The 26,919-nt window shown below is 40.4% G+C and overlaps 1 protein-coding gene across 2 annotated transcripts in view; it reads left to right on the plus strand.

Moving 5' to 3' along the window:
• Window positions 1-1,260: 1,260 nt before the first annotated feature.
• LIN7A (lin-7 homolog A, crumbs cell polarity complex component) overlaps window positions 1,261-26,919 on the plus strand; it is a 50,895-nt gene continuing 25,236 nt past the window's right edge. For both annotated transcript variants that reach the window (XM_082751434.1, XM_082751433.1), the window contains exons 1-2: window positions 1,261-1,667; window positions 18,740-18,858. In XM_082751434.1, the coding sequence (XP_082607560.1) occupies window positions 1,349-1,667; window positions 18,740-18,858 (438 nt within the window). In that variant the 5' untranslated portion in view covers window positions 1,261-1,348. The remainder of the gene's footprint in view (window positions 1,668-18,739; window positions 18,859-26,919) is intronic.

The raw sequence follows: 26,919 nt of genomic DNA on the forward strand, positions 1-26,919 counted from the left end.
AGTCAGAATAAGCTTATTGCTTTCCACAGGCACCCAGCTCAAGCCCAAACATTGCAATTTCTAAAGTTGGATATTTCTGAGAAGCTATATATTTGGCATTAACATTACATAGATATTAATAGAAAAGTTATTGTCATAACTGCACTTTGCTTCAAGATGTCGGTTTGCAATATGGCAGTTTAAAAGAGCAAGCCTGAGGCTTACGAAGTCCTCTATGAAAAACAACCCGATTGGCTCATTAACTAGGCGCCATGCTTTTTCTATTATTTAAACATACTTTAATATCTGTAGTAGATTCTTTAAAGTGTCATAACAGTTTGAGAGTTGTCACATTCGGTTGTTATAGCTCCAAATGCGTACTTCTTCCCTGATCAGGACTGAATCCAATATACAGTAATGTGACTACTTTAGAGGCGCTGTTACGCTTTATGTCAATCCAGCTGCTCTGCAAGTACGTAAAATCTGCATAATAAAAATCCTTACGTTAATTTCACTTTTAAAAACTGACTGCTCGCCAGGAACTGATTTCTCGACTTCAGCGTTTTAGCCAAACGAAACATTTTCTTGTCAAGATATCTGGATGGTCCACTGTTTATTGTTTACTAATTAGAGAAATTTGTGCTGATTTGAGTTCATCAGAAGTGGGTGGCTGGTATTTATTATTTAAGCTTCTTTAGCTTTAAAACCGCTGAATGCATTTTTAATCTCCTCTTAAAACTTTTAATGACAGAATTTCCACAGCTCCCCTAATTATCCATACCAGTGCTTAAATAGCCTCGCCGTTAAGGCTTTTGCTGAGGTGCAGCCTGCTGCTGCTGCACTTTCTCATCCTGTTTTGCCAGCTCCCCTGTGGGTATGGGGAAGGAAGACAGCACCGTGGTCCCCCGTAACATCCCCCCAGTTTCAGCGCTTCTTGGCCAAACACAGAAATGCCGGTACTGCACATGGCAGCAGCCGGAGAAGGCACAGCTTCCACCCAGCCGTTTCCCTGCACCGCTGCCCACAGAGGGGAAGGCGGCAGCCACCGCAGCGCCCTGCCAGGCCACGTCCCCCCCCCGTTTCTGACAGGCACCCGGGCTCCTCGCCCCCAGCCCCAGCCGAGGCCGGCCGGGCCCGTCCTGCCCACCCCGTGGCGCTGCGGAGCTGCCCGGCCCCGGCCCCGTCCTCGCCCCGCTCCCTCCCTCCCTCCCTCCCTCTGCTGCGGCACCCCCGGGCGGCGGGGCCAGAGCCGGCCCGCCCCTCCGCCTCCCCTCCGCCGCCCCCGGCCCGCAGGGCCCCGGCACTCAGCCCCGAGGCGAGCCCGGCGCGGCTGCAGCCCCCCGGCAGCCCCGGGCCCGGCGGCGCAGCCATGCCGGCAGCCCGCGCCGGGCCCCGCCGGGCCGCCCTGCGCCCGCTGCATCGCGGCGCCCCGGCTGCAGCCAGCCGCGCTCCCCTGGGCACCCTGTCCGCCTCCTCCTCCTCTTCCTCCTCCTCCTCCACCTTCTCCTCCTCCTCCTCCTCCTCCTCCCACGGAGCCACCCTCGTCCTCCGCCCCCTCTCCCTGCCAGCCTCCTCCCCGCCCTTCCCCGCTCCCCACGCCGCTGCCGGAGCCGCGCGTCACTCGGGCTCCAGCCCCGCCGCAGACATGGCGACGCTGGCCGCCGTGCAGCCGCTCACGCTGGACAGAGGTAAGCGCGGCTCGGCGCGGCACGGCCCCGCGGCGGGCGGGAGGAGCGGGGCTGCCAGGCGGCCGAGAAAACTTTGTCCGCCGGCGGCGAGCGGCTGAGCGGCCACCGGCAGCGCCGGCAGCCCCCGGGCTGGGGCTCCGCGGCCGTGCCGCCGCCGCCTCCGCCCGGCTCGCCCCCGCCGCCTGGCCCCGAGCCCGGCCTGGCTGCTGCTGCGGGTGTCGGGGTGCTGCCTGCCTCGCGGAGCCCTGTCACCCCGCCGGCTGCTTCGACTTGGTGTCGGCAGCCTCGCCGAGGGGGTGCCGGTGTCTGGAAGTTGGGTTTCAATTCGTCCTTCGCCCGCGGGATGGAAAAATTGGACCTCTCCCTCGCCGCGCGTTTGTGCCCCTGGCAAGGCTCAGCCGCTGGGTTTCTGTGGGTTGCCGGGGAGAATAACTTACCTGGTGCCGGAGTTGTGTTGCTTCGTGGGCTCCGTGAGCTAAAGAGGTCAAACAGTTCCCAAAACAGCATTTTGAGTTGCTGATGTATTTTTCTTCCTGACTTGCATCGAGGAGCTCTGAGAGGCTCCCGGCATGTGAAGATGGATCTTCTACCCTTGAAGGAGTGATTTAGGCCAGTGTTGTTTGTTTTCTTTTTTTCTTGCCTTGTTTTTTTTTTTTAACATGTTCTTTCTAGAGGGTTAAGATGTGCTTTCAAAGCAAGATAGAGAGCACCTTCTGTAAATCTTGGGCAAAAGGAGCCTGATGAGCACGGTTTCAAAATGATAAAGGTGATGTGGGCAGCTTTCCTGGAACTCAACTGAGAGCAGAACAGCCCACAAAATATCATAGAATCACAGAATATCCTGAGCTGGACGGGACCCACAAGGATCAACTAGTCCAACTTCTGGCTCCACACAGGACCACTCAAAAATCAGACCTTATGTCCAAGAGCATTGTCCAAACGCTTTTTGGACTCCAGTAGGCTCAGTGCTGTGACCACTTCCCTGGGGAGCCTGTCCTAGTGCCCAACAACCCTTTTGGTGAACAGCATTTTCCTAATATCCAAAGTACTCTAAATACACTTTGCTAGATGGCTTAAATTCAAACATCGGTAGAAAAGGAGAATCTAAAATTATTCTTACTGAAATAACAAAGTGCTAGCACGCACTTTAAATTAAACTGCTCAGAAATCCACTGTGTAATCTACAGTTTCACCCTAATACTGTTTTCAGTAAGCAGGACAAATCTATTTCCTGGCAAAGGGCTGAACAGATGGCAATCCATTAGCAAACCTGGCTTTTCTGAGGCAAGTATTACTATTTCAGAATTACACATTCCTCTTCATCACGAAAAAAACACTTTAAAAAATCCACAGTACACAAAAAATGCAAATTAGTCCCAATTTAAATATAATATATATCTGTTTGCTGTGTCCTGGATATGCCTAACCATTTGGCAGAGGTGCCAATGTTACGGTCTCCCTGGTCGTCAGCCAGGGCTGACAGTAGTGTGAGGGAGATGCAACATCATGGAATGATAGGATGTGATGTGCAAAAGGAAAATACAGACAAGGAGAAATAGATTTAAATACTGCACCTGGCCTGAGAAGGCTGTTTCGTCAGTGAGGTGTGCTTCATCACCCGTAACAGGTTGCTGCTACGTCAAGTGGAGCGGGTGGGCTGACACTCCAGAAGCAACTCCAACCCTAGTGCTTCCAGATACTTCCTCTGTAGTCTTTCTCTCTCAGCCGCGGAAGAAGGAAAGTGCTATGTAGTGAGATTTTGCACATTTCTGTTGCTTTTATTAAAGCAGACACGGCTATGTTTACTGTCACTGTGCTTTGCGCAGCTCTGCTGTGATCTAGACATAGCCCAGGAGAGCCTTGTAGACTTGTAACCACTTTTCCATGTCCCACAGAGAGCGCAGCGCAGCGGAAAAATAAAGAGCATTCCATGAGCGGCAGCACTAATAACATTGCACTGCGGAGCCTTGAATGGCTGCTTGATCTCTGGTCAGGGAGTGTTTGCGTTTCCTCCTGCTAAGGGGCACAGAAATGGTAAAACACCATACGGATGCATACATCAGAAATCTAAGTTACGCTCTGACGTAGTCTGCTCCTGGACAAAACATGTACTGTGTTCCAGTATGACGATGGAGCTTTCCTAAAGCCTGACACAAACGGAATTCAAAATCTGTATGGTAAAATGAATTACCATTTAAAGGTGAAGGGCATGTTGTGTGTGAATGATTGAAAGCCAATTACATTCTGGAAGATTACTTCAGTCCAAAGCACAGGAATTAATTTCCTTAATTCCTGTCATCATGTGCCTTTCTACCTGCACAAATGTGTGCAAGTTCCATTAGGGCTTTTTAATATGTGGAACAAGTTCACAAAATAATGGAAATTTTAATCACTTACAATTTAATCTCCAAGGCTTTTGCCTGACCTTTGCGTGGTGCTCTGCTGGGAGGAGGGGAAGGAATCAGCAACTGCTGCAGGGTAGAAGCATATAGCAGTGGAGCTACATGTGGGGGCTGCTGCGGGCACACGGGCCCAGTGGTTGAGAGCTTTGTGAGGGGGAAGAGCCTTCTGCCAGGCACCTTCTAACAGCCATGTAAGTCTCTTACTTAAAAAGAAAAAAAAAAAAGAAAACGTGCACCTTCCTGTCTTTTCAGCACGTATTGGAAGCACCCCATCAGTAATCCCCAGTGCCCATCAGAACACACTGTGGGAATATTTTAGGCCGATTCAGGGATGATGTTAGAAACTTTGAAAGCATTACTTGGTTCCATGTTGAGATGAACGGCTACAATGCTGTGTTTCATAAACGGACAAACAAAAAGAGTAAGGTTGGGATTTTTTTTTTTCATTTTGTGTTCCAGGTTATGGATTTTAAATTATGCTCCCAGTTTAATTTGCCTCCATTTAAAAGAACAAAACAGGCAGTCCAAACCAAAAGGGAAATGCTTAACAATGCCCATACTATTATTTTTATTTTTATTTTTTTTAACTGTGTACCACTTGTCGCACCTTGTGCCTCGCTGTTCTCTGTGTTGGGCCAGCAGCACTGCATGTGCCTCTCCTTACAATGCCAGTTGTGTTGCACAGTGATAAGAAGCTCCTCATCGGTGTGAAGCACGCAAAGGGTGCATTAGCACAGTCTGGTGGAAGCATTTTTTGCAAATGGCACTGTGCTCCCAGATACATGCCGGGAGGAGTAGGTTTCTGTGCTTCCCTCAGCACTCATTTTAGGAGCGGCCCTATGAAGGCATGCAGTTTGTAGCAGGCATTGTCCTGGTAAGGCTTAACAGATGTTCTCCATCTGAACTTTTTGGTTTTGCTAAAAGTCTGGCAAGTTTTTCATAAAGCTTGTTTTACATAAAATTTTACCCGTGCTCTTCCTTCCAAGATGAAAATCTGCTCGGACAGGAAACTGACCATTTATTTTCTTGGAGTTCTGTGAAACTTCAGTCCCTCTTCCTTTTCTCCATGGGAAGAGTAGCTTTAAAAGAGCACTTCTTGATTGTTCTTCTTGCTTTTGAAGATATTATACAATTAGCCTGTGCAAAGACCATCTCATGATCAAGAGCATGGAAATATCTTTTAATGTGAAGGGGGACTTCTTATTAATAATCCAGGTCCCGCTACATTTTTCCTTATATAGCTACCACTCATGCCACTGATGGTTGCACTTCTTCATGTGATTAAGGATGAAAGAAGAAATTTGAATAGACTGAATATCCAGTGCTGATATTTTAATCCCTGTGAAGTTTCACAACAAGGTCATAGCTATTGGCTGTTGACAACCAAATTTCTCCTTCTTTCAAATATATCCTTGGCAACTGGAGAGACTTCTTGCTCTTGAGCTGTAACACATAGCTAATCTCTATTGTCTTTTTAACAATTCAATCAGATATTTTTCTAGTGGAGTAGGTGTCCCATAACTTCCAGAAAATCCTTTATAAAACACTGTGTTTAGTGACAATGAATAAGAATTCAAACAGGCTTGGTATCGCCATCAGCTGATAGCAGTGGTAGACATACTCTATGAAATGTGATACTGAATGGTGTTTGACCATTAGTATGCATTGTTGCTTGCTGGAGTGCTCTTCCTTCCTTCTCTCATCTTGTCATTTCTCTTTTCATTTTCAAAGCCTACATAAATAGGGATTTTTCCCCATCGGTGCCCATTCATTTGTATGTAATAGAAATTGTTTTGAATAGAAGTTTCTGTATATTATCTTTGGAGAAAAAAATGCAGCATACTCATCAGGAAGAGAAAATCAGAGTCATAAAGTGTGAAATACACTCCTTGGCAGAGGTGCAACATAAGGCCAGATATCTTTTACGCTGCGGTTAAGCCCTTCAAAACAGTGTTAAGCGGTTATGCTGCTCCCTGCATGGCTTTCAACAAAGCGTTTCTATCTGTCATAGAGATTTCTTGTAGAGCTCTTCAGCCTAGCATGTTAAAGCAGAAAAATATTTCTGCAAGTGCCACACGCTTTAAGTCTAATATTACTCTATTTGGTATGCCAGATGATGACATATAAATAACCAAATTCATTCTTCCAAGGGAAAAAAAGGGGGCCTGTTATGTGTAGGACCAGAAACAATTGACAATTCTGGTGACAGATCAAAATGTATTTTTTTTTTCTTTTGTTTTACATCAGTGTGTCAACATTTATTTGATTTTTTTCCTAATGTATTTATATGAAGGGATGGTTTCAGGTAAGCAGACTGCACCAGCGATTGATGTTTTACATATAAGGATGTTTTCTGAAGATCCGAGCAGTTTAAGAGTTTTTTTTTTAGCTAAGTATGCATTTCAGTTGTGTCTCCTGGAGCTCTGTAGCAAGAACAAGAGGAAGTCCCAACCTGAATGTCATCTTTGATTTCAGTCAGGGATGCAAAAATAGACAGTTTGAAAAGTTAAAAGCTGACGTCCGACTTAAACACCTCTGGCAGTAGAAGCCTGAACTGGAAGAGGTGCCAGGGTTCGCTGTGGCAAGGGGGGCTCTGCCTCACGAGGTGGCTTGGGTTCAGCCGGCCGCGTGCTGAGGGACAAGGCTCTGTCCTCGGGTCTGAAACAGCTTGTGATGATGTGGCCATTGAAACTGAGCATGGTCTCGGGGGGTGGAAACGAATCCAAGTTCATTGCATCATCTTCTGTGTGCACCAGGCACGGCGGGCCCTCCAGCACTGCCTTTCTTCAGAGAAATGCGCCTTCATGGCTGGCGCTACGTGGACACAGAAACGTCTTCCAAAAAGTAGTGGCGTTTTTAACGCTAGGCCACCTTTGTGGGGCATAGAGGGGGAATATCTTAAATTTCCAGCTGTGTTTACTTCTGAAAGATGTAACTGATCAGAAGCTGTGTTCAAAGTCAGGGGATTTTTGAGAGACACCTCTGTGAGAGCAGCTGTTCCTACCATTCCCTCTGGTCTGTCAGGCTGAAAAAAAATTTCTGAGATGGTGGTAGCAATGAAATAATCATTGTAATCTACCTGAATTTACCCTACATAGAACAAAGTGGTAAACACAACTAATGTGTGTACATTCGTCTGCTTGTTCTCCAGAAGGGGCTTGCTCCTGAAACTTGGTGAAGTGGATGGAGCCTGTGACAAGCCCCTGGGCAGGTGCAGAATTCACCATTTGCAGCAGGTTGCAATATGAGAGTGTTAATGATCAGAAAGAACATGGGATGATATATATTTTTTTTTTCCTGTGTGTGTGTGTAGCAAACGTATGCCCTCTGTCTATAGATAATGTTGAAAAGGAAAGATTAGTTTTTGTAAATAATATCCCTATGCTGGTTTGTACACACTTCAGTTGCATGCTGATGTCCAAGAGACATTTGTGTAACTAATGAAAAAAGGATTAACCTCTTAATGTAATTGTAAGTAAACAATTTGCTTAATTCTATCCTGAAGCTCCAGTTGGACTCCCCTGATAATGTTATCACAGAGAAAAATTTAAAAAGTGACAAATTACTGAAGTTCTCAGCTTTGTGACGAGGATAATTTGTCCTTTTTGTTCCCCATTTCACAACACATATATTCACATCTCTCCTTAACATGGATGACAGTCATGCACATGCAAAAAAAGAAATACAAGCCTTTGGTGACTTGTGTCATTCTGATACAAAACGAGGTTCTTGTAGGTAAAGCTATAGAATTTAAAATATGAATTATGTAAAACTGTTGATTTTACTTACTCAGAAGCACAAATAATTAGAAGTTGAGGATTTAAGAGGAAACCAAGGAAAGGCAGATAGATAGCATTTTGAGAGCACTTAACTGTAAATTTGTAAATCTGCTTTCCATCATGCACAATTGTTTCACATGATGTATTTTTGACATTAAAAAATAATACTAATGTGCTGGAAACCGCACATATGTATAAATCCAAGGATTTTCAAAGTTAATCTAAGTCAGTTTAATCTTCTTTTGTGATATTTGCTGGAGAGTTACCCTCTGAATGACAAACATTTAATGGTTAATTCTCTATTCAGATAAGATGATTTGATTCAGAAATGCACATTTGCATACTAGCAGTTTTCTTTTAATAATGAGTATTTAAACCACAAGCTCAGGTCTCAGTTAAGTTAAATACAGAAGGAGATGTATGTATATATTTGAGAATGTGATTTTCTGAGGTCCAAAACAGAATGGTTAAATAAACCGTGAACTTTCCAAATGCAATTCCCCAAAGTCATGAGGAAATGCTTCTTATAATGAGTTATTACCTTAGTGCTACTTTACTAGTAATAGTTAAAATATATATATTAGAAAAGTTGATTTCCAGAAGGGATTGGAAAACTGTTACCATTTAAAAGATAGAACAATGAAGTATCCATGAATGCAAAGAGCATCAATGCATTGATTTTAATTGTTTCTGTGTAAACATGGGAAATCAAATAAGGAAGAATGTGGCCCAAAATAGACTCCTAATTTATTTCTTCTGAACCTAAATTACATTTTTACTGTTTCTTTTTAATGAGAGCCCAAGTTTAAGCACTAATCCTCCAATTTCACTAACTCTTTGATTTTCTTTTTCAACCATGTTTTCTGAAAAATAATAAATCTCCTAGACCGTAAGGTATCAGTCCCTCTGGAACCAGTTAAGTATTGGGGAAGAGTGTACTTGAAATAGCTTAGGTGGATCACTGTGGCCATCATCAGCAGTTTTAACCCTCAGAAATTTATTTAGCATCATCTCTTCACTTTTCAGTAGATTTGGCAGTAGTGTTTCTGTCAAATGCTATTTACTGAATCATCACAGGAATAAAAGGATAATGTATCTGTTCTTTGTTATACAGAGCCAGACCAGAGAAACTTTAAGAGGGCATGATGACTTTAAAATCCATGAGGCACTCTTTGGAAAAGAGGTGGTTTTACGTCTGGTCCCCTCTGTAGCCTGATAGACTTGTAATCCATTAGTGGAACTTATGCTCGTTTATACAGTGCCTTTTGCTTCCTAACAGTATGGCCATGTCAGAAGATGCCAGGTGTGCTCCTTGTATTTTAGGCAGATAACTTACCTTGTGAAATAAGGCTGCAACCTGAGATGAGTTCCAGTTCCCCCTGCTCCTGTTCTCAGCATTGTAGCACACATACAACACCAAGCAACGGCACAAAGGTGGCCGTGAGCTCTGTTTCTCACAGGGGTTTTCAGTTTCAAAGTTTTGTGTGTACCTTGCAGCAGCAATTCAGGAGTCAACAGCTTTCTTCTGAGGTCATAGCCATCTCAGAGCTGAAAGTTAGCAGCGAGCAGTTGTTGAGATCTATCAGCAGATATCTGTACCACCTAGTTGTACTGCCAAAGGATTTTATTTATACTGCCTTCTGCTGTTGTAGCTTTTCGCATACATGTCTTCAAAGAAAGTTGTTGTTTTTTTTCCCCTTTTCTGAGAAATGACTAGGATGTAGCCAGCTACCAGAGGGATTCGATCTGCAAGAAGTAATATCCTTAAATCCACTAAAATTGAAGAGAGAATATTAACTTTCTTCTTGTTACCTGACCCTACAGGGAAAAAGTTGTGTTAGATGTGTGTCTGTAATGACTGCATCACATCCATTGTATTGCGCAAATGTCATCTTTTCTCTGTCATCTCAAATCACCTAAGAAAACACACCAAGCAACAGAAGATAAAATCATAATGCTTGACTTCCAGTGATGATTTGCATTGCTGCTAGGTACAACTGCCAGTAGCCCACAGCCATCTTTCTGGTAATAACAGAAAAAGATTTAAGGTTAAGATTAGCTGGCGAGGTAAGAACTGAGGAGAGGCAGCAGGAGACTGGTAATGACACATGAGCAGGGAGGAGAAGGGGGAGCAACTGCCTTGGCTCCAACGCGCAGTGCCTGTTGTGACAGAGAATTAGCATCCCTAGGTTAACCTTGCCTCCCTTTGCGAGACACCTCTTGGTGCCTTTTTCACCTCTTCCTGTTGGCTTCCCTGCCAAGAAAAATCTCTCAGCTGCAAACTAAAGACAGGCTGCAAGCATCCGTGTGGGTAACGCATGAGGTGGCCCATATGGCCAATGCTTTTGTTTTGCAGTGCACATGTAGGACATGTAAATACATGCTTTTGCATAGGGAGGGGAGTGAAAGAATGGAATTCAGCTAAGAGAAAAGTATATGGCAATTAGAAATAGTGTTGTTTTTCATCCTGTTTTTTGTTGTTCGCACAAGCCTATTCATTGTAATTGTTTCTGTTTTCTGCTTCTCTAGGTTAGCCAAACATTTAATTCCTTCACTGATTGTAATGGTTTTCTCTGTATGCTTGCAGACTAAAACACAAAAGCAAGCATTCTATTAAGTTTCAATTAAGGACCCTTCCTTGCGGTATTTTAATGTAGCAGCCTTTTATTTTTTTTAATTTGGGATCAGAACCTGTAAAGCGTTTACATTTGCAGTTTCAGCTAGGTGTCCAGCATACTTCTGCCTGCCGTTTTAAACAGCTCCACTCCAGCATGAGAGTGGTTCTGCTGAACTGTTCTTGCAAAACCAAGCTATGTGATCAGGAGACAGCTGAGGCTGGAGGAGTTCTCGACATCTCTTTACAAGATACCAATGGCTACAGGAGAGAATATACAGTTTTCCTATTTCCACAGAGTTCAGCTTGCAAGAACTTATTTATTACAGCCAGGTCCTTACCCTACTGAATTTCACAATTTCTCAGGGGTTTATAGCTTAGCTTCAGAGGGCTCTTTTTTTGCCATTATTTCATAGTTTCAGGAAGCCAAGACGGAACGCTATTTTACACTTCTGGGTAGGCAAATAACTGTTTTAAATACTGTTACTTTTCTTTTTTATTTTAAAGAAATATGTACATATTATGCTTCCTGCAGGAAATGAGGATTTAATTATTTTACTTAATGAATTAATATGTACACATATATTCGAAATATATACAATATATATTTACTTGAATACATTTTTTTCAAAGTCTAACAAACCTTGTTCTTTTTGTGTCATATTCATAACTAACTGTCCCTACTCAGAAAAATCATCAGAATCATGTCTCATCTGTTCTATTCAGCAGTTAGTGGCTAGCTATAAATCATAGTTCTGATCACAAAGAGCAGGCATGATTGAACAATATAAAATTGAATCTATATGCAGAGAAAGAAGAAAAAAAAAAAAAAAAGAAATTTTACCCTCCCTTCTCTTTTCTCCATAGCTAATGCAGGGGAAAAAATGTCATTCTTGTTTAAGTAATGTGTTAGGAAATATCAGTGTCTTCAGTTCTTCTCTATTCTTTGCATTTTCAGCTTTATTTTTTAACCCTCTCTCTTGAAGGATAATGTGGGAACTTGTTTTCATACTGCTGCTGTGTTGAATGTCTTCTATACAAAAGTAGTGGGTGCTGTCAAATGTAAAGGGCTGGTGTTATCTTTAATGTCTTGCTTACTCACAGATGGTAAAATCATGTGGTGAAAATCTTCATACTCACATTTATGCACCTCGTCACCTGCCTTGCTTTAGAAATTGTAATGAAACTAATGGTTTGGAAGAATAAAAACTACTTCACTGTTTTAAAATCGTTTGGTTTTAAGGTTAGTTTTATATCCCCATCTTTGAAAATTCTGAATTGTATTATTGCTCTTCAGGCCTAGAGCTAAGCCAGTGAAACCCATCATCTTGAAACAATCTTGAATTACCTGTTAATTCAATTTCTTCTGTTTCATGATTTATTATTATTCCTTTAAAAAGCAGTAGTGGGAATGTGACAGTACCAAGCCACTCTCTCAAAGCATCTAACAATCTCAAACAGTTAGAGGAATGGCTTTGCCCTTATACAGCAATGAATAGGTTAAGAAGATTGACCAAGGTGAAGCAAATCCAGTTCTCCCAGGTGGCCTTCGTGGTAGGTTAAGGCTATGAAAAATGCCTAGCTGAAGAATGGAAATCACTAGATAAATCTTTGGAGTTTGAGAGTAGGGAAGATTACTTGGTCATTGTAGATGTTGTGAGGTTCAGAGAATATAAAGAGCATATTTTTTCATTTAAAGGAACCTTTTGAGTGCTCAATTTGAACAAGCTAAGCAGAGTTTTCAGGAGCAGCATGCCTGAAATGGCAGTGTTTAAGGCAGTATGCCTGCAACAGCAAAAGTGACTGAAATTGCTGAAGAGAACCTTAAGGGTCTTCTGTAGTGCCGAGGATGCTGGATGGAGAGATCTCCACACAGTTTCTGTCTGTATTTTGGATTAAAGGTGACTGTGCTTTCCCTGCAAATAAACTCTGTCCTTTCTATAAGTTATTTAGCAAAACATTTCAGACCTTTACTGTCATATTCCGGTTCTCCTGCCAAAGCTGCTGGGAAGTCTCGTGGTGCTTAGCACTGCCTTGGGGTGTGCAGCAGCTGGGTCACAGGCTTTACTTCTGGGAGACCAAGTGAAGCTGAGGATTTTGTGTGGCTGTGGTGTGTCCGAGAAGCTAGAGCCAGATAAAGCCTGAGTGTAGCACAAACATGCAGAAATAGATCAGTTTAAACCCAAACAGAGTCTGATGAGTGGCCACAAAAAATGAATGTGCTAGACTGGCGCTTGGACTTGATGATCTTAGAGGTCTTTTCCAACCTGAATGATTCTATGCTTCTGTGACCGAGGCAGTGGAGGAATGTATGTAGGAACCTTCAGGGAAATTGCACCATTGTCCCTGGGAGCAGTCACATCACGTCAGGCAAAATGAGACACATGCAAGTGTGCTCAATCTTATTTCATGGTTGATACATCAAGAAAAGAAATCAATAAAATCTTTGATTAAGACATTTTTAAAAGCCTTAACTAAAATGCATATTGGCCTGCCTGCTGACAACACTGTTCTTATCAAATGTGGTGTCACCTGGACCACACGGAGGTAAATTTGCTTGAGTCATTCACAATGTATCTGGACAATAAGAGTGGGTTTCATCATACCATTTAATATGTAGGATGTAGGCATGTACATCTGAGTTAATCATCTATTCTCCCTTTGTAGTCAACAAAGAGAACAGGCACTCCCAGAGCATGATTCATCTCATCTAAATTAGGCCAGATGAATTGTAGCCTGAAAGTGTCTGTTTTTCTTCATCAAAAGTAGCGACAGTCTAGGGTGAGAAGCTGAGCTGTAGATGTCTGCATCAGAAGTGTGGTGAGTTGAAACCCTCACCACGAGATGAATCATGAGGGCTCTGTTTGGTTGCTCTTTGTTACATTTATTTGTGCATTCATAGTGATGTTTAACCACAGGAGTATGAAGTGACACTGCAGTAAATCTCTAACTGCTACCCATGTCATCTAAACTTGAGTATGAATGCACTGATATTATTATTCTTGCTATAATTATTTTGAGCAGACCTCACAGATATACACGATCAAGTTCTGAATAGTATTGCTGTATCCTAACAGCTTGGCTTGTTGCTCCCTGCACATCAAGTCTGATTTACCATGGTGAAGTACACCTTTACGCTTACTGATTGCCATGAAATTCTGGGCAAGACAAACACAGCAACTCAAATTGGCAAAAAAGTCTGCTTTCTGCCTCAATTTTCCTGAACTCTCTAGGTTAGATGAAATGTTTTAAGTTGTATTTCAGGAGAGCACTGTGCCGTTAGCAAGGAACCAAAGAGCTGAATGAAGGGACATGGGACACTCTGCTCTTTGATACCAGGGTGGGAATTGTTATGTTATGCAAAGCAGCAGCTGACAGCAGAGCTCTAGTAATTCAGAAAATTTTCAAAAGATACACACTGAAAATCTTCTACAGCTTGTGCTTTAACGAAGAAGTCACAGAGAGAGTCTGATATAATGCATTAGGGCTACTGGCTATGAATCATGAATGAACTTTGCTAATCACTATGGAATTCTAATTGCCTGACCGTTGATCACCTACTGTCATTTGATGGTATTCGAAGAAGTTTGCTAAGTAAGCATCCTGCATAGGCTTTGGAAGTGATGATAAAAAATTGACAGAATAACAGAATTCGGGAATATGTTTTCATGAGCTGTAAAGGAACAACTAAACCTTAACAAAAGTATTGGAGAAACAAAAGCTGACAATTATAAAGACCTGTTATGTCATGCAAATTCTTCACCCTCAGCCTAATTAAAGGTCTTTGGACACAATGGTATATAGCTTGTAAATTGCCAGGATTATTTTTTTGTAATGCCACAGTGAAGTTAGTGAATGTATCAGAGGTTTACTGAGTGTCCTTGCTATCAATTTGTGAGGTACCAAAGCATGGTGTTTATTCAGCACATTTACTTTTCTTAATAACTGGCATACTAAGTCATTGAAGTTCTCCACAATTAACATGAATGAGGCAGCAGAATGACCTTGAGAATGTGAGAAGTCTGTTTCCTCATGTCTTGTTAAAAAGCAAGTGATCACCATATTTTTGCTTCAGGAGCAACCCAACAATATGATTCTAGAATATTTACCAGAGTATAGAAATACTATGTTTCTGAGTAATTACTGTTTGAACCCAAGCTAGTATTACAGAGCATACTATTTTCTGCTTAATTGTCTCTTAAGTCAGAGGATAATATATTTATTTTAAGGGCTGCATACTGACGTTTGACTTGCTCACAGAGGAGGAGCACGACAGGAAGGATGAACGCTGGTAGATACACACCAGTTTCCATATTTTGCATTACAAAGCATGCAAGTACGTTCTTTTTGAAGTCACTCTGGTATTAGATGGGGAGCATTTAACAAGCTAAAATCATTTTCTATGTTTTTTTCCTAGTAATGTGTAACGTATCTGACTAAATTAAGGTTGGACTAGATGATCTTAGAGGTCTTTTCCAACCTGAATGATTCTATGATTTTATGATTCGGTGAAATTGAAACAAACTTAGCCTGGACAAAATATACCAGCATGAAACCACACTCAACTTTCACAGAATGCTGGATCTCATCTCCCCAAAGCTAACAGTCCTGTGGAAGGACCACTGAGTGGAGACCAGCCAGGATTCTTTCTGTAATGCATGGATTCGTAATTATCAAGTCGTAAAAGCTGGATTGCAAAACATTGGAAATAACGTTTACTTTTCAAAACATCCAGCTAATTAAACAGATCAGTCTACATTGTTTATTGCTTAGCTATGTGAACAAAATCAGCTAGTGAAAACAGCTTGTAATACCAGAACAAAAGCATGAAGAAAAAAGTGGTAACTAGGCAGGAAGACCTTTTTATCAGTTGCGCTGTGATATATTTCTACGTCTACAGAATTCATTTAGTATTCCATGGAAATGTTCCTCTTATATCACAGTAGATATCTTGCTGGTTCTGTGTTCTAGTGATACTTCTCTTTCATAATGTCTATATAGTAACCTCCTGCTTCTGTCCCACTAGCATTGCAGATGAAAATTCATTCAAATGAAAACAGAAAGAACACTTGGAATGAGATTTTTTTTTTCTCTGAGAGCCATGCTTTTCTTTTGATGAGCACACTTGATAAAATGTGTTCCACCCACAGCCCCCTGCCTTCTCTGTGTTTCACTGATAACGTGACCCACCACACTGAAACGTTCTTATTTCCTGAAAGGCTGTAGGCAAGCATCACGATGAGAAGACAAAAAGGGAAGTGAATGTTAAGGAGAATGGGAAAGAAAGGAGTTTTGTGTACGTAGGAGGAAGTAAGAAGAAAGAGATAAAAAATAAAAAAAAAGAGCATTGGATAATAAAAAGAGGGCAAATAAGTGCATAGTCCTTTCAAAGTGTACGCATCATAGAATGCAGAGGAATAATTCTACCCACATCATTACTCAAAATTCCTGATAATTTATGAGGGATGTAAATATGGGAAATGAGGATGGATCTCAGTGACATTACCATCAGCTTAATGTTAATATAATGGAGTTCATATTTTATAATGTAGTAGGCAAGAGATTATTTTCTGTTGTGTTTCAAAAATACCTTTGATTAAAGAAAGGACAAATCAGAAATGAAAAGCAAGAGTATTTTATTTACATAAAATTTAACTGGTTTTAACATAATTCCTGGAGTATTTCTTACACCCACACTTTTCATAAATTTGTGCTTTCCACAAGTATGTAAGAAAATGGTATTTAAGAACAATTACTTGATGATAACTTTTGCAAGCAAAGCTGATTACATTTGTAATCAAAGGAGGGTTTGAGACAAGAAAAATATCCCAGCAGGTGAATACCAGTACTTCTGAAACGTATGGCAGTGACGTATCTGACTTCACCAGGGGTGGATTCCGTGCTATATGCTTTTCCTTCAATGTGACTTTGAAATCTGCTTCATTGCCAGTGACATCACTTTTTTGAATAAGCACTTTCTTCGGTTTTAGCTGGAATTCACCTTGTATAAAGGATCGGCAAAAAGCCTTTGCTGCTTTTAAGTTCCTGTGCTTTGAGCAATTTCAATTTTTAAGTGTACCTTAAGCTTCTCGTTAGGGTTATTAAAGGAAGGAAATACAACCTATTTCCCATCACACCAAGGTCTCGGGGGTCTCAGATGACCCCTTATGGATGACACTGGCTACTAGCAGATAGTGTGCAGTGGAACAATGGGCAGATCAGCGAAGTAGGGCAGGTGGTGCTGAGGACCTCATGCCCACATCGTGTGTGTTGTATGGAGAGGTTATTTCAGACTGGCCGTGACCTAGTGACATGGACTGGATACCCACTAGCAGTTGAAGCACAGCTTGGAGTAAATGCATGGGTGCAGTCTTTGAGCATGGGTTTAGGTTTAGTTTCATCTGAAATTTCATGTACACTTGGTAGAGTGTGCATGAAAGACTGCTCTGCAATGTAAACTGAAGCCTGGTAAGGGGAAACTTCCTTCTTAAATAAACACTGCATGCTTTCTGCCATGTTTCCTCTCATATTTGGGTCTGTAAAAGAGCTTGGGAATTATTTGGGTGTTGGTGCTGTGGCATAACCTACCACACTAACCGGTTGCTTACCTCCTGTGTAAATCACCTTACTTGTAAATTCTTTGAGGCATCATCTTCTCTTTTCCTAACACCGATGCAGATGGATAATAATTATTGTGTTACAAATGCAAATACGTTATTATAGTTTTATTCCCATTACAGCTCATCTACTGTTATCTCTTTTCTATTTCCAGAAAATTTCTCACGTCTTTTATGTCTAAGATATCTGGTCAGTATAGCTCAGCTACAAGCCAAGGATTGTAAGAACTCTCTCAATTAGCATAATCTCCCAGTCACAAACAGTAAAATCCTTGTCATCAGCTGGGAGAATTATACAGGGATGCATCTAGTCATTGTAGATGTTTTGGAGTGGTGTGGCAAGGGGGAGGGAGCTTATTTCTTTATAGCGCAGTTAACGCACAGAATTAAAATACTTCAATTATTCATTTATCATTTAGTACTATAAATTCATTTAATTGCTAGGATACAGACCTATTTTTAGTAGAGTAGTGCAGTTCACCAATAGTGGCTGTGGTAGCTATGCAAAATACACCAGAAGATGTGAGAGTGACCACACAGTCAAGGCAACAGCATTGCCAGGTTCAGCTATATCTGCAAATGTACAGGATGAGCCTCAAGGCAGCATTAAATGGCACAGGAGGAGAAAAACGTCTATTAAGCTCTACCATTTTGAAGGCTGACTGGGATGTGTATTGCTCAGCTCACTCCTCCAAATGAGTCAATGTCTCTTTCTTTATAAGGCTAGCCTCTGTCAGACAGGCTAGTATTTCTTCTGCTCCTGTGTCCCCAGCCATAAAGGATTGTTGGGCATCTCATGGACAGTTTTGTTTTTTTTTTGTGTGTGTGTTTTTTTTTTTTTTTAAAGTATCTTAGTAATTAGTGTGTGAATTAGGAACTTGTGTTAAAGATGAAAAATGTTATGAGTGAGGTTATGGGCTGGTTCAGCTGGACCAGAGTCCTGCTCACCACTCTGAATGGCTACTCACTTAAGCCCTCTGGACTGCTCTTCAGAAACACCTAGATTTTGCCCTTGATGATACACACAGGTTTAAGAAGGATTTAGGCCACCAAAAGCACTTCTGTTGGTAATATGGATTTTTACATGGCAAATCAGCAAACTTAGCATAGGTCTTTGGAGACTTAGATAAGAGCCTTACCCATATACTCTCATTTACTCTTCATTAGCAGGCTTCTCATTCTTCACTAGCAGACTCTTACTTGTCTCTAGAAGATTTTCTTTATCCATAATTTATGTTTAGATTTAAGAGAAGGGAAGATAAAATACTTTTCTTGCACATTGTTGTTAGTGTACTTTCAGCCTCATTCTTTCAGACTTCGTGAAATTAAACCCCAGTGTTTCAGTGCTGCTTTCTTGTATGCAGAAAAGTAAGAAATATTTAAGGTCTGCTGATGTGGATTAGCTGCTTTGAACTGTTAGCTTTGTTCCAGAAAAGTTTTGCAATTGAGAATGTAGCATTGTGTGTGCGTGTTTGTTGGATTTGGATCTTGGTGCTGGTACCTATCTGAGGCTGGTATAACGCGAGATTAGTACAATAGTTATTGCTAAAGTGGATTTAAATTCACCATCACTGTGCCCTGGTTTAGTCACTTACTAGTTGCTGTTCCATTTACAACCTCTGTTTATACTGACTTGTACTCCTTTTCTTTTTCCACTCAGATGTTGCAAGAGCAATTGAGCTACTGGAGAAACTGCAAGAATCTGGAGAAGTACCGGTACACAAGCTACAGTCTCTAAAGAAGGTGCTGCAGAGTGAGTTTTGTACAGCTATCAGAGAGGTATGGAAGTGAGATTTTCAGTTATTTCTCAGAGTAACATTCCTATCATAAAAATAAAAGTCCACTTGCCTTTCAGTGCTGGGGAAGCAGGAGTACCTTATATATAAGACAATGGATCTGAGATGTGTCTGTAGCTGCCTGTAGTGTGCAGGAAGCTGAAGTTACTGAAGAGCAGACACGGAACAGTTGCCAGTTGCGTCAGCATCAAGCCTGAGGCAATTAGCCTTGCTGAGGAGAAAGGGTGATTAACTAGTACTTTAGTATTCTGCTGATGCTGTTTCAGTGTCTACACTAACCTGTACAGCACATGGGGACAAGCCAAGTTGGGTCAGTGCAAGCTTAAATGCCTTTTCTTTGAACTCAGGTGTGAGATATAATCAGAGCATGGAAGATAACTGGAGCTAACAGGAATCTTGCATTTGAAGTCAGTGGTCAGGTCCCAGTGGATTTTGCTCCACATGTCAGAAATATTTGTTAGATTGCTAAGAACTGTGATCATTACACTGCAAGGCATGGTCAGGGTCCTTCCTAAGCTCTGCCTAGCAGTAGATAAATGATGATTTCTTCAAGGCAAGATAAAGAAGAAGCACCTCCCTTCCTACACACATACTAGTAGTATCTTTAAAGCAGTTACATTATAAATACTTCTAAAAGAAGTTTCTTAGACAAAAAAAAACTAAATTTCGTGTCACATTTCTTACCTACTAAACTGGATGTTTTTAGTCTGCCTGTCCGAAGCAGCTCTAAATGCCCTGATGAAGGCAATATTTTTTTTTTTCTTCCAGAAAATCTGTAAGAAATTGTGTTTCAGTTTGTCTATCTACTGCCTGGAACCAGTCCTCCCGCACTGAATCAATGGGAAATCTAATGTTACCTCAGTGGCAGCAGGATTGAATTCCTGATAACTAGGCAACAGCAGCACATTGATTGAGTGGACTGCTGGGTGGCTGGAAGGAAGAAAGAGAAGAACAGACATCAGTTTAATAAGCAGAACGCAATCACGCTCTTTGTTTTATGGAATATATTCTTCAATGTGAGAAACAGAGAGAGGTTTCCACTAAAATGAATGGCTGTTTTCAAGGCTTTTTAATGCGAATAGTGTTCAAAGACAATAAATAATGTCACTATGTACCCTGAAAAGCTGATACTCTGACTAGTCCTTTCATTTAACTAACTAAATGCTTCCTTAATTGACCACAGAGCATTGAAAAGTTAGTTTTCTTCATATAGCAGAGTTTGGCACTACAATTGTTACAGGAATTTTCAATCTCTCATCATCAGTTAAATCTTACCAAATTTACATTCATCTCTGGAAAATATTTGTAACAGAAACAGACAAGAAGCTTTTTGGAATGGATACAGAGCCTAGGAGGTTGGAAAGTGGCTTAGACAAATGCACTGTCAGTTCAGCAAACTGAAAGTGAATTTTGACAAAACCATCTCAATGGCATGAAAGGTCTTTATAGAGTGTCCTGTAAAGACAATCTGCAAATGGCAGGCAATCTGATTGCTATTAGAGTCTTACTGGCCAGGTAATGGCTGATTTGATAAGCCTGCAGCTAGGTGTTATACAAGAGTTGAGTATGATGAATGAGCAGTTAGGTCATTGTTACCAACTTCGTAAACAAAATAGTTTATTTCTTTTTAAATATTTAGCATATATTACATACATATAGACTATCTATCTAATATATCACTATTGGAGAACAAAATTCTACAAGAAAAAAATATTAAAGCCAGTCAGAATGACATATAAAAATATTTTCTTAGAGGAAAAAATTCAATATAAAATGTCCAGTAGCAAAACCTTTTATCCAAGGAGGGCAGAGGAATTGACATATATGTATTGGCAATACTTATGGTTGTACAAAATGTGACTCTTCTTTTCAGTTACTTACCTTTGGCAAAAGTTTATACTGTAGCTCTTTTTTTTCGCCAGATGAAAAGATGTTGGAAAATTCCAGCAAAATAATTTCTTCCATTTAAAAAATAATAGTTTAAAAGCATGGAGTGTTTTGGCCTTGTTGAATTGTTAGACATCTCCAAGCTCTGCAGCAAGGGCTTGCAGAATATTTGTCCTTTGCCTTGCAATTAATCAGGGATGTCCTTCTTGCATGTCCTTTGTGTGCACTGGAGTTCATGAGAGACTGGTAGCTATTTTATTGAGAAGTCTTCCCCAAGCATATTTGAGCCTGAGATAGCTGAGGATGGACAGAAATTCCCCTGCAAATGCTCCTTCCCATTGTTTATCTTCTCTTAGCCTGAGTGCAAGCTGTGAGAGTGTGGAGACTAGCTTTTTATTCCCTCTCTTACCCACCTACAAAAATAAAGGGAGAAGAGTTGTTGAGCATACAAGAGAAAGTATGACAGGAAGTAATGTGAAAAGTTGTGAGGAGCACGGAAGCCTTCCCGGTGAAAGCAGTGCAGTAGGCAGGGTGTCAGCAGTAGGTAGGAGTAATTGAAATGGAATGAGGAGCAGTGGCAGGCTGTGTATTAGTATGCAAATTCTGGAAGAGGCTGCTTATTAAATATATGCAGAGATTCAGATTTGCATTGTGGTGTGTACATTATATAATGCAAGGTCTGAGCCTAACTTTCTTTCATCAGAAAATCTAATAAAGCAGGTTAACGCAGATGCCTATAGTCCTATAAATTCCATAATGAGGGAGCTTAGGAAAATAACATTTTCTTTTCCAGTCTAAGAAATTATGGAAACTTAACTATCCAGTGAGTTTGACTGTTAAAGGGTGTCCAAGAGACTTAATATTGTGCTGAGAGCAGATGAAATGATTGAAGATAAATTATAATCCACGCAATATTGATTGGCTGTGACTCGTCCCTCTGTAACTAGGAATTATTTAACTACAGAAGCAGTAGGTCACCTTTATGATCAATTAGCCTTTAAAAGTATGAGATACTTTATTAATGATATACATTCCAGTCTAATATGTGGGAATCTATTAAATAGCTCTAATGAATTATATTTATGGGAACTTATTTGGTAAATCAACCCACAAATTCAAATCCCCAAACTGATATTCCACAGAAATAAAATATTTTTAAAGCGTCTGAGTGAATGAAATTTAAATAGAAGTACTTTGGCATTTTTCTAGGATACTATGTCAGGAAATGGTGATTAATGGTTCTCAATTAGCTAAATATAAGTACCAGCAGCTGAAATATTCTGTCTGGCACTAGGAAGGAATTCGTATTAGCTCTGAAAATAATGGAAATAACTGAAGTATGTAATGGCCTTAGTATTTCCTTTTTTGTCTGAAGACCCCTAGCTGTACCACATAGTCCAGAAGACAAGGTAACCCAAATTTGGTCACAGGCAAATTGATTTTTTTTAAAAAGTAATTGCATTTTAAAATTATTTGTTTCAAAAGCTCTCCAGCTTTATGAAAATTAATTAAGCTTCTATAGCCTTGTCACCCAGCAAAAGATGCATGAATCTCGTCCACTATACTATTAAGTCCTTTCTTCTATGTGTTTTTGCTATTTATTCAAAGTCGTTGCTGTGTTGTATTCTTCTGATTCCTGGGGGATTACTGAAAGAGATGAACTGCAAGGCACAAAGAGTGAATACATAACCGAAATACTAAGAAGGTATATTCATGTAGAACAACAACAACAAAACAACAACAGAAAAAAACAACCAACCAAAAAAAAAACAACAAAACAAACAAACAAACAAAAACTAGGCAACCTGAATTGATAAAGTGTCTTTAATTGTTGTAAGTCAGTGAAAAGGATGTTGGGCGAACTGTAAAATATGATGAACTTCTGGTATGGCAATAAACCATGAAGAGAGCTGTAGGCACAGAAGTTAGACTGAACAACGGAGCAAAACACACTAAATCATCAACAGAAAATATGGCATGCCTTAAGAGATTATGAGAATTTTATTTACTGTTAACACTTGGTAATCAGTACTGAAATGCCAGGAGAGTAATGATACAGGTTGATAAGCCCATGCGTCTCCTTATGAGCTGAAGTTTTCTTTCAGGTTGTTTCTGAAGTTTCTATTTCTGTATGTTCAATAGTAGTGTAACGTTCAGGAGTATCCGGCTTTCCTGCTACCCATCCTTCTCTTCTCCATTTTCATTTCAAGATTAAATCAAATGTATTTCTCTGTGGATATTATTTAAAATAAATCTGACTGATATATCCCAATAGTGAAACATTTATCAATACCAAACATAATCTGTTCAGAAGGCCTTTATAAGATGCTGTGTGGCAGCCAGAAGCACAACAGTCGCCATTATTTTACTCTGTTATCTTATGACTCCCACCAAAATATCAGGTCATTGCACATCAGCACTTCTGCAAGATTAGGTCAACGACAATCGTTTCTTAAAAGGAGGAACAGTCAAGACAAAATACTGTTGTGTGTTTTGTATGAAAACAGTCTGTGGAACAGCATGTTGTTTTTGAAGACAGTTTGGTTTATACTTTGGTAATTTAAACCTTTTATACTTACTATAAAATTATCTTAAGGATGGAGCATCCTAAAAATTTGGAGACCACTAGTGACTTCCAGGCAAAAACATGGCAGTGGCAGAACTCTAACCCATTTCTGAGGAGATCTGGATACTCCCCCCCACAATTACTTCTGAGATACATTTGATTACATTTTATGATATTAAAAACATAGCTTCACTATATGCTAGGTAATACAGTTCTGCAAGCCAAGTTGGCATGATTTTCTTTAATGATTTTCTTTAATTAATGATTGTCATTTTCATGCTTTAGCAATCTGAATGACTGGAATCCCACAATGTGTTACTATCTGGTCATTTTCTCAAGCTGTGTGTGCTTTTTGTAACTAACCCTGATACGCATTTTTTCAAGTATTAAAGAACCAGAAGAAGAGTGCTAGTTGGTGAAAGCTGAGTCTAGCAATACTATCATAGAATCATTAGGGTTGGAAAAGATCTTCAAGATCACCTAGTCCAACCATCTGCCTGCCACCAGTATCACCCATTAAACCATGTCCCTAAGTACCACGTCCAACCTTTCCTTGAACAGCCCCAGGGACAGTGACTCCGCCACCTCCCTGGGCAACCCGTGGCAACACCTGACTACTCTTTCTGAGAAGAAATTTCTCCTAATTTCCAACCTAAACATCCTATGTTTATTACTTTACTATTTATGACACCCAGAAGCCTTGGCTGTTCACTTCAGGTAATCCAGCATGCTGGTTTACTCCATTTTAAAGGGCTGTACTAAATGTAACAGTAATGCTGTCAGCGGGACTCAGGCAAAACTTTTCATTCATGCTTTTATTAAAATTACCCATTTAGAATTTTAATGTAGAACTACAGGTGCCATTGAAAGTCTTTGTTTTGTTGTGTTTCAAGAATTCCGAGATTGGTTTATTCTATTTATAACACAATGCATTTCCTCTACCTCCCAAACCTAGCCTCTGAAAGCAGAGTTTAATTGTTTTCTGCCTGATGGATCCCACTCCCAGTAAAAATAGAGGTTCCTTAGGCCAAACCCTTGGCTGGCAGTGAGGGCAGCCCTGGAGTAGAAGTCCTGCCCTCTGTTACTCTTTCTTTTTATTGGGAGATGAGTATTTGTTACAGGAGGAGGAACAGAATTCTTGCAGTCTCTCACCTCCACAGGGCAAGCACAGCTTTAAAAAATATGTTTTTAAATAGAAAGTGAAACTTCTACACATATATATTGAAAAGACTTACCTCTAGAGATGCTATCATTCACAGCACAGAACTGTGACATAGGTCCAGTATGAAACCTGACGTCCAAGGTCCCCTACTGTCACATTTACCCATGCAAATGGTGGTATTTATTAGTCAGGATTAAGCAAAAGTGCTATATTGGACTTACTAATAAGGCAATTAGTAAGCAAAAGGCCAATAGGACAACTCATAGGAGTGAAGCAAGTGATATTTGTCAGCTCAGATTTGTAACTCAGGTCACAACAGCAGTATAGTTAGATTAGCATGATGCCCTATTAGACTGGCAGGGAAGCAAAGTTCTCCTTAGGCTAATCTGATACCTGGTTTTGGTATTACAGATAGTTTACTTAGAATTGCTGCACTGATAATTTAGCAGTAGCATTTATGCAGTAGGAAATACGGATTTGTCCAAATAGACCAAATTCACTCAGATTTTCACATGCTTAAACATTGATAGATTTGTGCTTTTCATTAAAAACAGCATTCCTGGTTGCTAATTGTCAAGTTTTAGTGTTTTACTTTTTAAAAATACTGAGGTAGGTTCAAATGTCAGCTGAACCAGTCCAGTTTACCTGAATTCTGGGGCTGGGTAACATTTGCAAGAATCTTCTGCTGCACCATTGTGTCCTTTTTGCATGACCAGCATCCCAGCAATGAAAAGCCACATAAAATAATGATAAAAATAATTTAAATACATCCATCCCTGTTTGGAAAGGTTATTACTTAGTTTCATTCAAAGGTGATGGTATGGCAAAATAGTAACACTTCCATGTTTTGCCAAGTTTTGCTTTCCCTCTCCTGGTTACAAGTGTTATATCTATAATGATGAGTTGAGGAAGAGATTTGTAAAGTATATAAATTAGGGCAGAAAAAAACTTCAAGGCCTGACTGTTTTTTGTCATGTCGCCATGCTGTATTTAGGCATTTAGAAAGTTCAGCAGTTTGAAAAGCTGAAGTTAGCAATAAGTACAGAAAATATATTTTTATATAAAATTACCCCACTGTGTTCAAATATGTGCTTTTTTTTTAAACTATGAATGTAACCAGAAATTACACAAATTTTGAAAAACAATGAAGTTGCAATTACCACTTTGCCATAAATGATTGAAGCTTTACTCAGTTGCTTGCAAGCCCTGGATGGCATGAATGAGAACTTTTGGAATAATTACCTTGTCACTCAGCAGATGGCCTTCATTAATGGCAATTATATGAATTTACCAGGCAGCCCAAGCATTATCTGAGAGAAGGCATTATTAAGTCTCTATGCAATTACTAAGTCCCTATGAGTTCCATGACTTCACTGCAGGAGATTTAAAACAGCTGCTGTTGTCACTTTTTCTTTTAGCCGCCTAGAGCTAAGTACATTGATTTCACAGATGTAGTACCCCAGAATCTGGGTCCATACCATAGCACTAATCTTTAATCAGTGCTTTCTCCCATTGGCTTTGATTAAAGATCAATTTTCCGAGTCAGCTGATGGCTGTGTATCTACTTGGATTTGCACTCTGCTTGCTTAGTTGTGCTTTTCACAAAAGAGGAGTGTTTGAGTGCAACAAGAGTCCTGCAATAGATAAAATCAAAGCAATGACATATCTTGTCCATGTTCTAGTTTATCTGGGTTGCTGGTTCATGTTTACTAAACCTCTTAGATGAGTGGTGCCGATGAGTGGTTCTTAGAACCGTACAGAGCAGTGGTCATATGTCTTGCAGAAGGTCACTCTCATGGCTCGATGGCGATGCATCTCAGCATCTTTTTTGTTTTCTTCGCATTGTCATTTTAGTTTATTTTTGCAGTATTGAATTTCATTACATAACGCTCTTAGAGCTAAACAGCATAGCCTCTGCTGCAGTTCATCTGAAGCCTGCTTCTTCCTCTTGAGAGAAATCAGCAGCTAGGTGAACTACCGAGGAATATTTATGCTGACAGTTTGTTGGAAGCCCCTGTAGCATCTGCATAAGCTCTCATTTCTGCCTTGATGGAGCCTCAGCATCCCCCCACTTCTACTTAACAGAAGTTGTTGACGAGGCTCCAGAGTAATGCTCCTCAATCTCTGTTTTTCATTATGCCTTCAGAAAAGAAAAGATACTATAAAACTATTTGAAAACTCCATTTAGGTACATTTTTGTTAGTATTTAAAACAAGAAACATCAGCAGTTTCCTTCATTCTCCTTGCCTTCTCAGCTCAACAGGAACATTTGGGATAAACTTGCACGAGTGGCTCACGTTATGTCATCTTTTGTCCAGGTGCTGATTTTGACATGGCTTTGCCAAAGCCCTTAATTTTGGGAATATGGCTATTGCATACTGCATACCCAACAACATATGCAAACTTATGGATAAAGTGAAGGAAATGAG

Source organism: Aythya marila (assembly GCF_965140915.1).
Source record: "Aythya marila genome assembly, chromosome: 1".
Lineage (NCBI taxonomy): Eukaryota > Metazoa > Chordata > Aves > Anseriformes > Anatidae > Aythya > Aythya marila.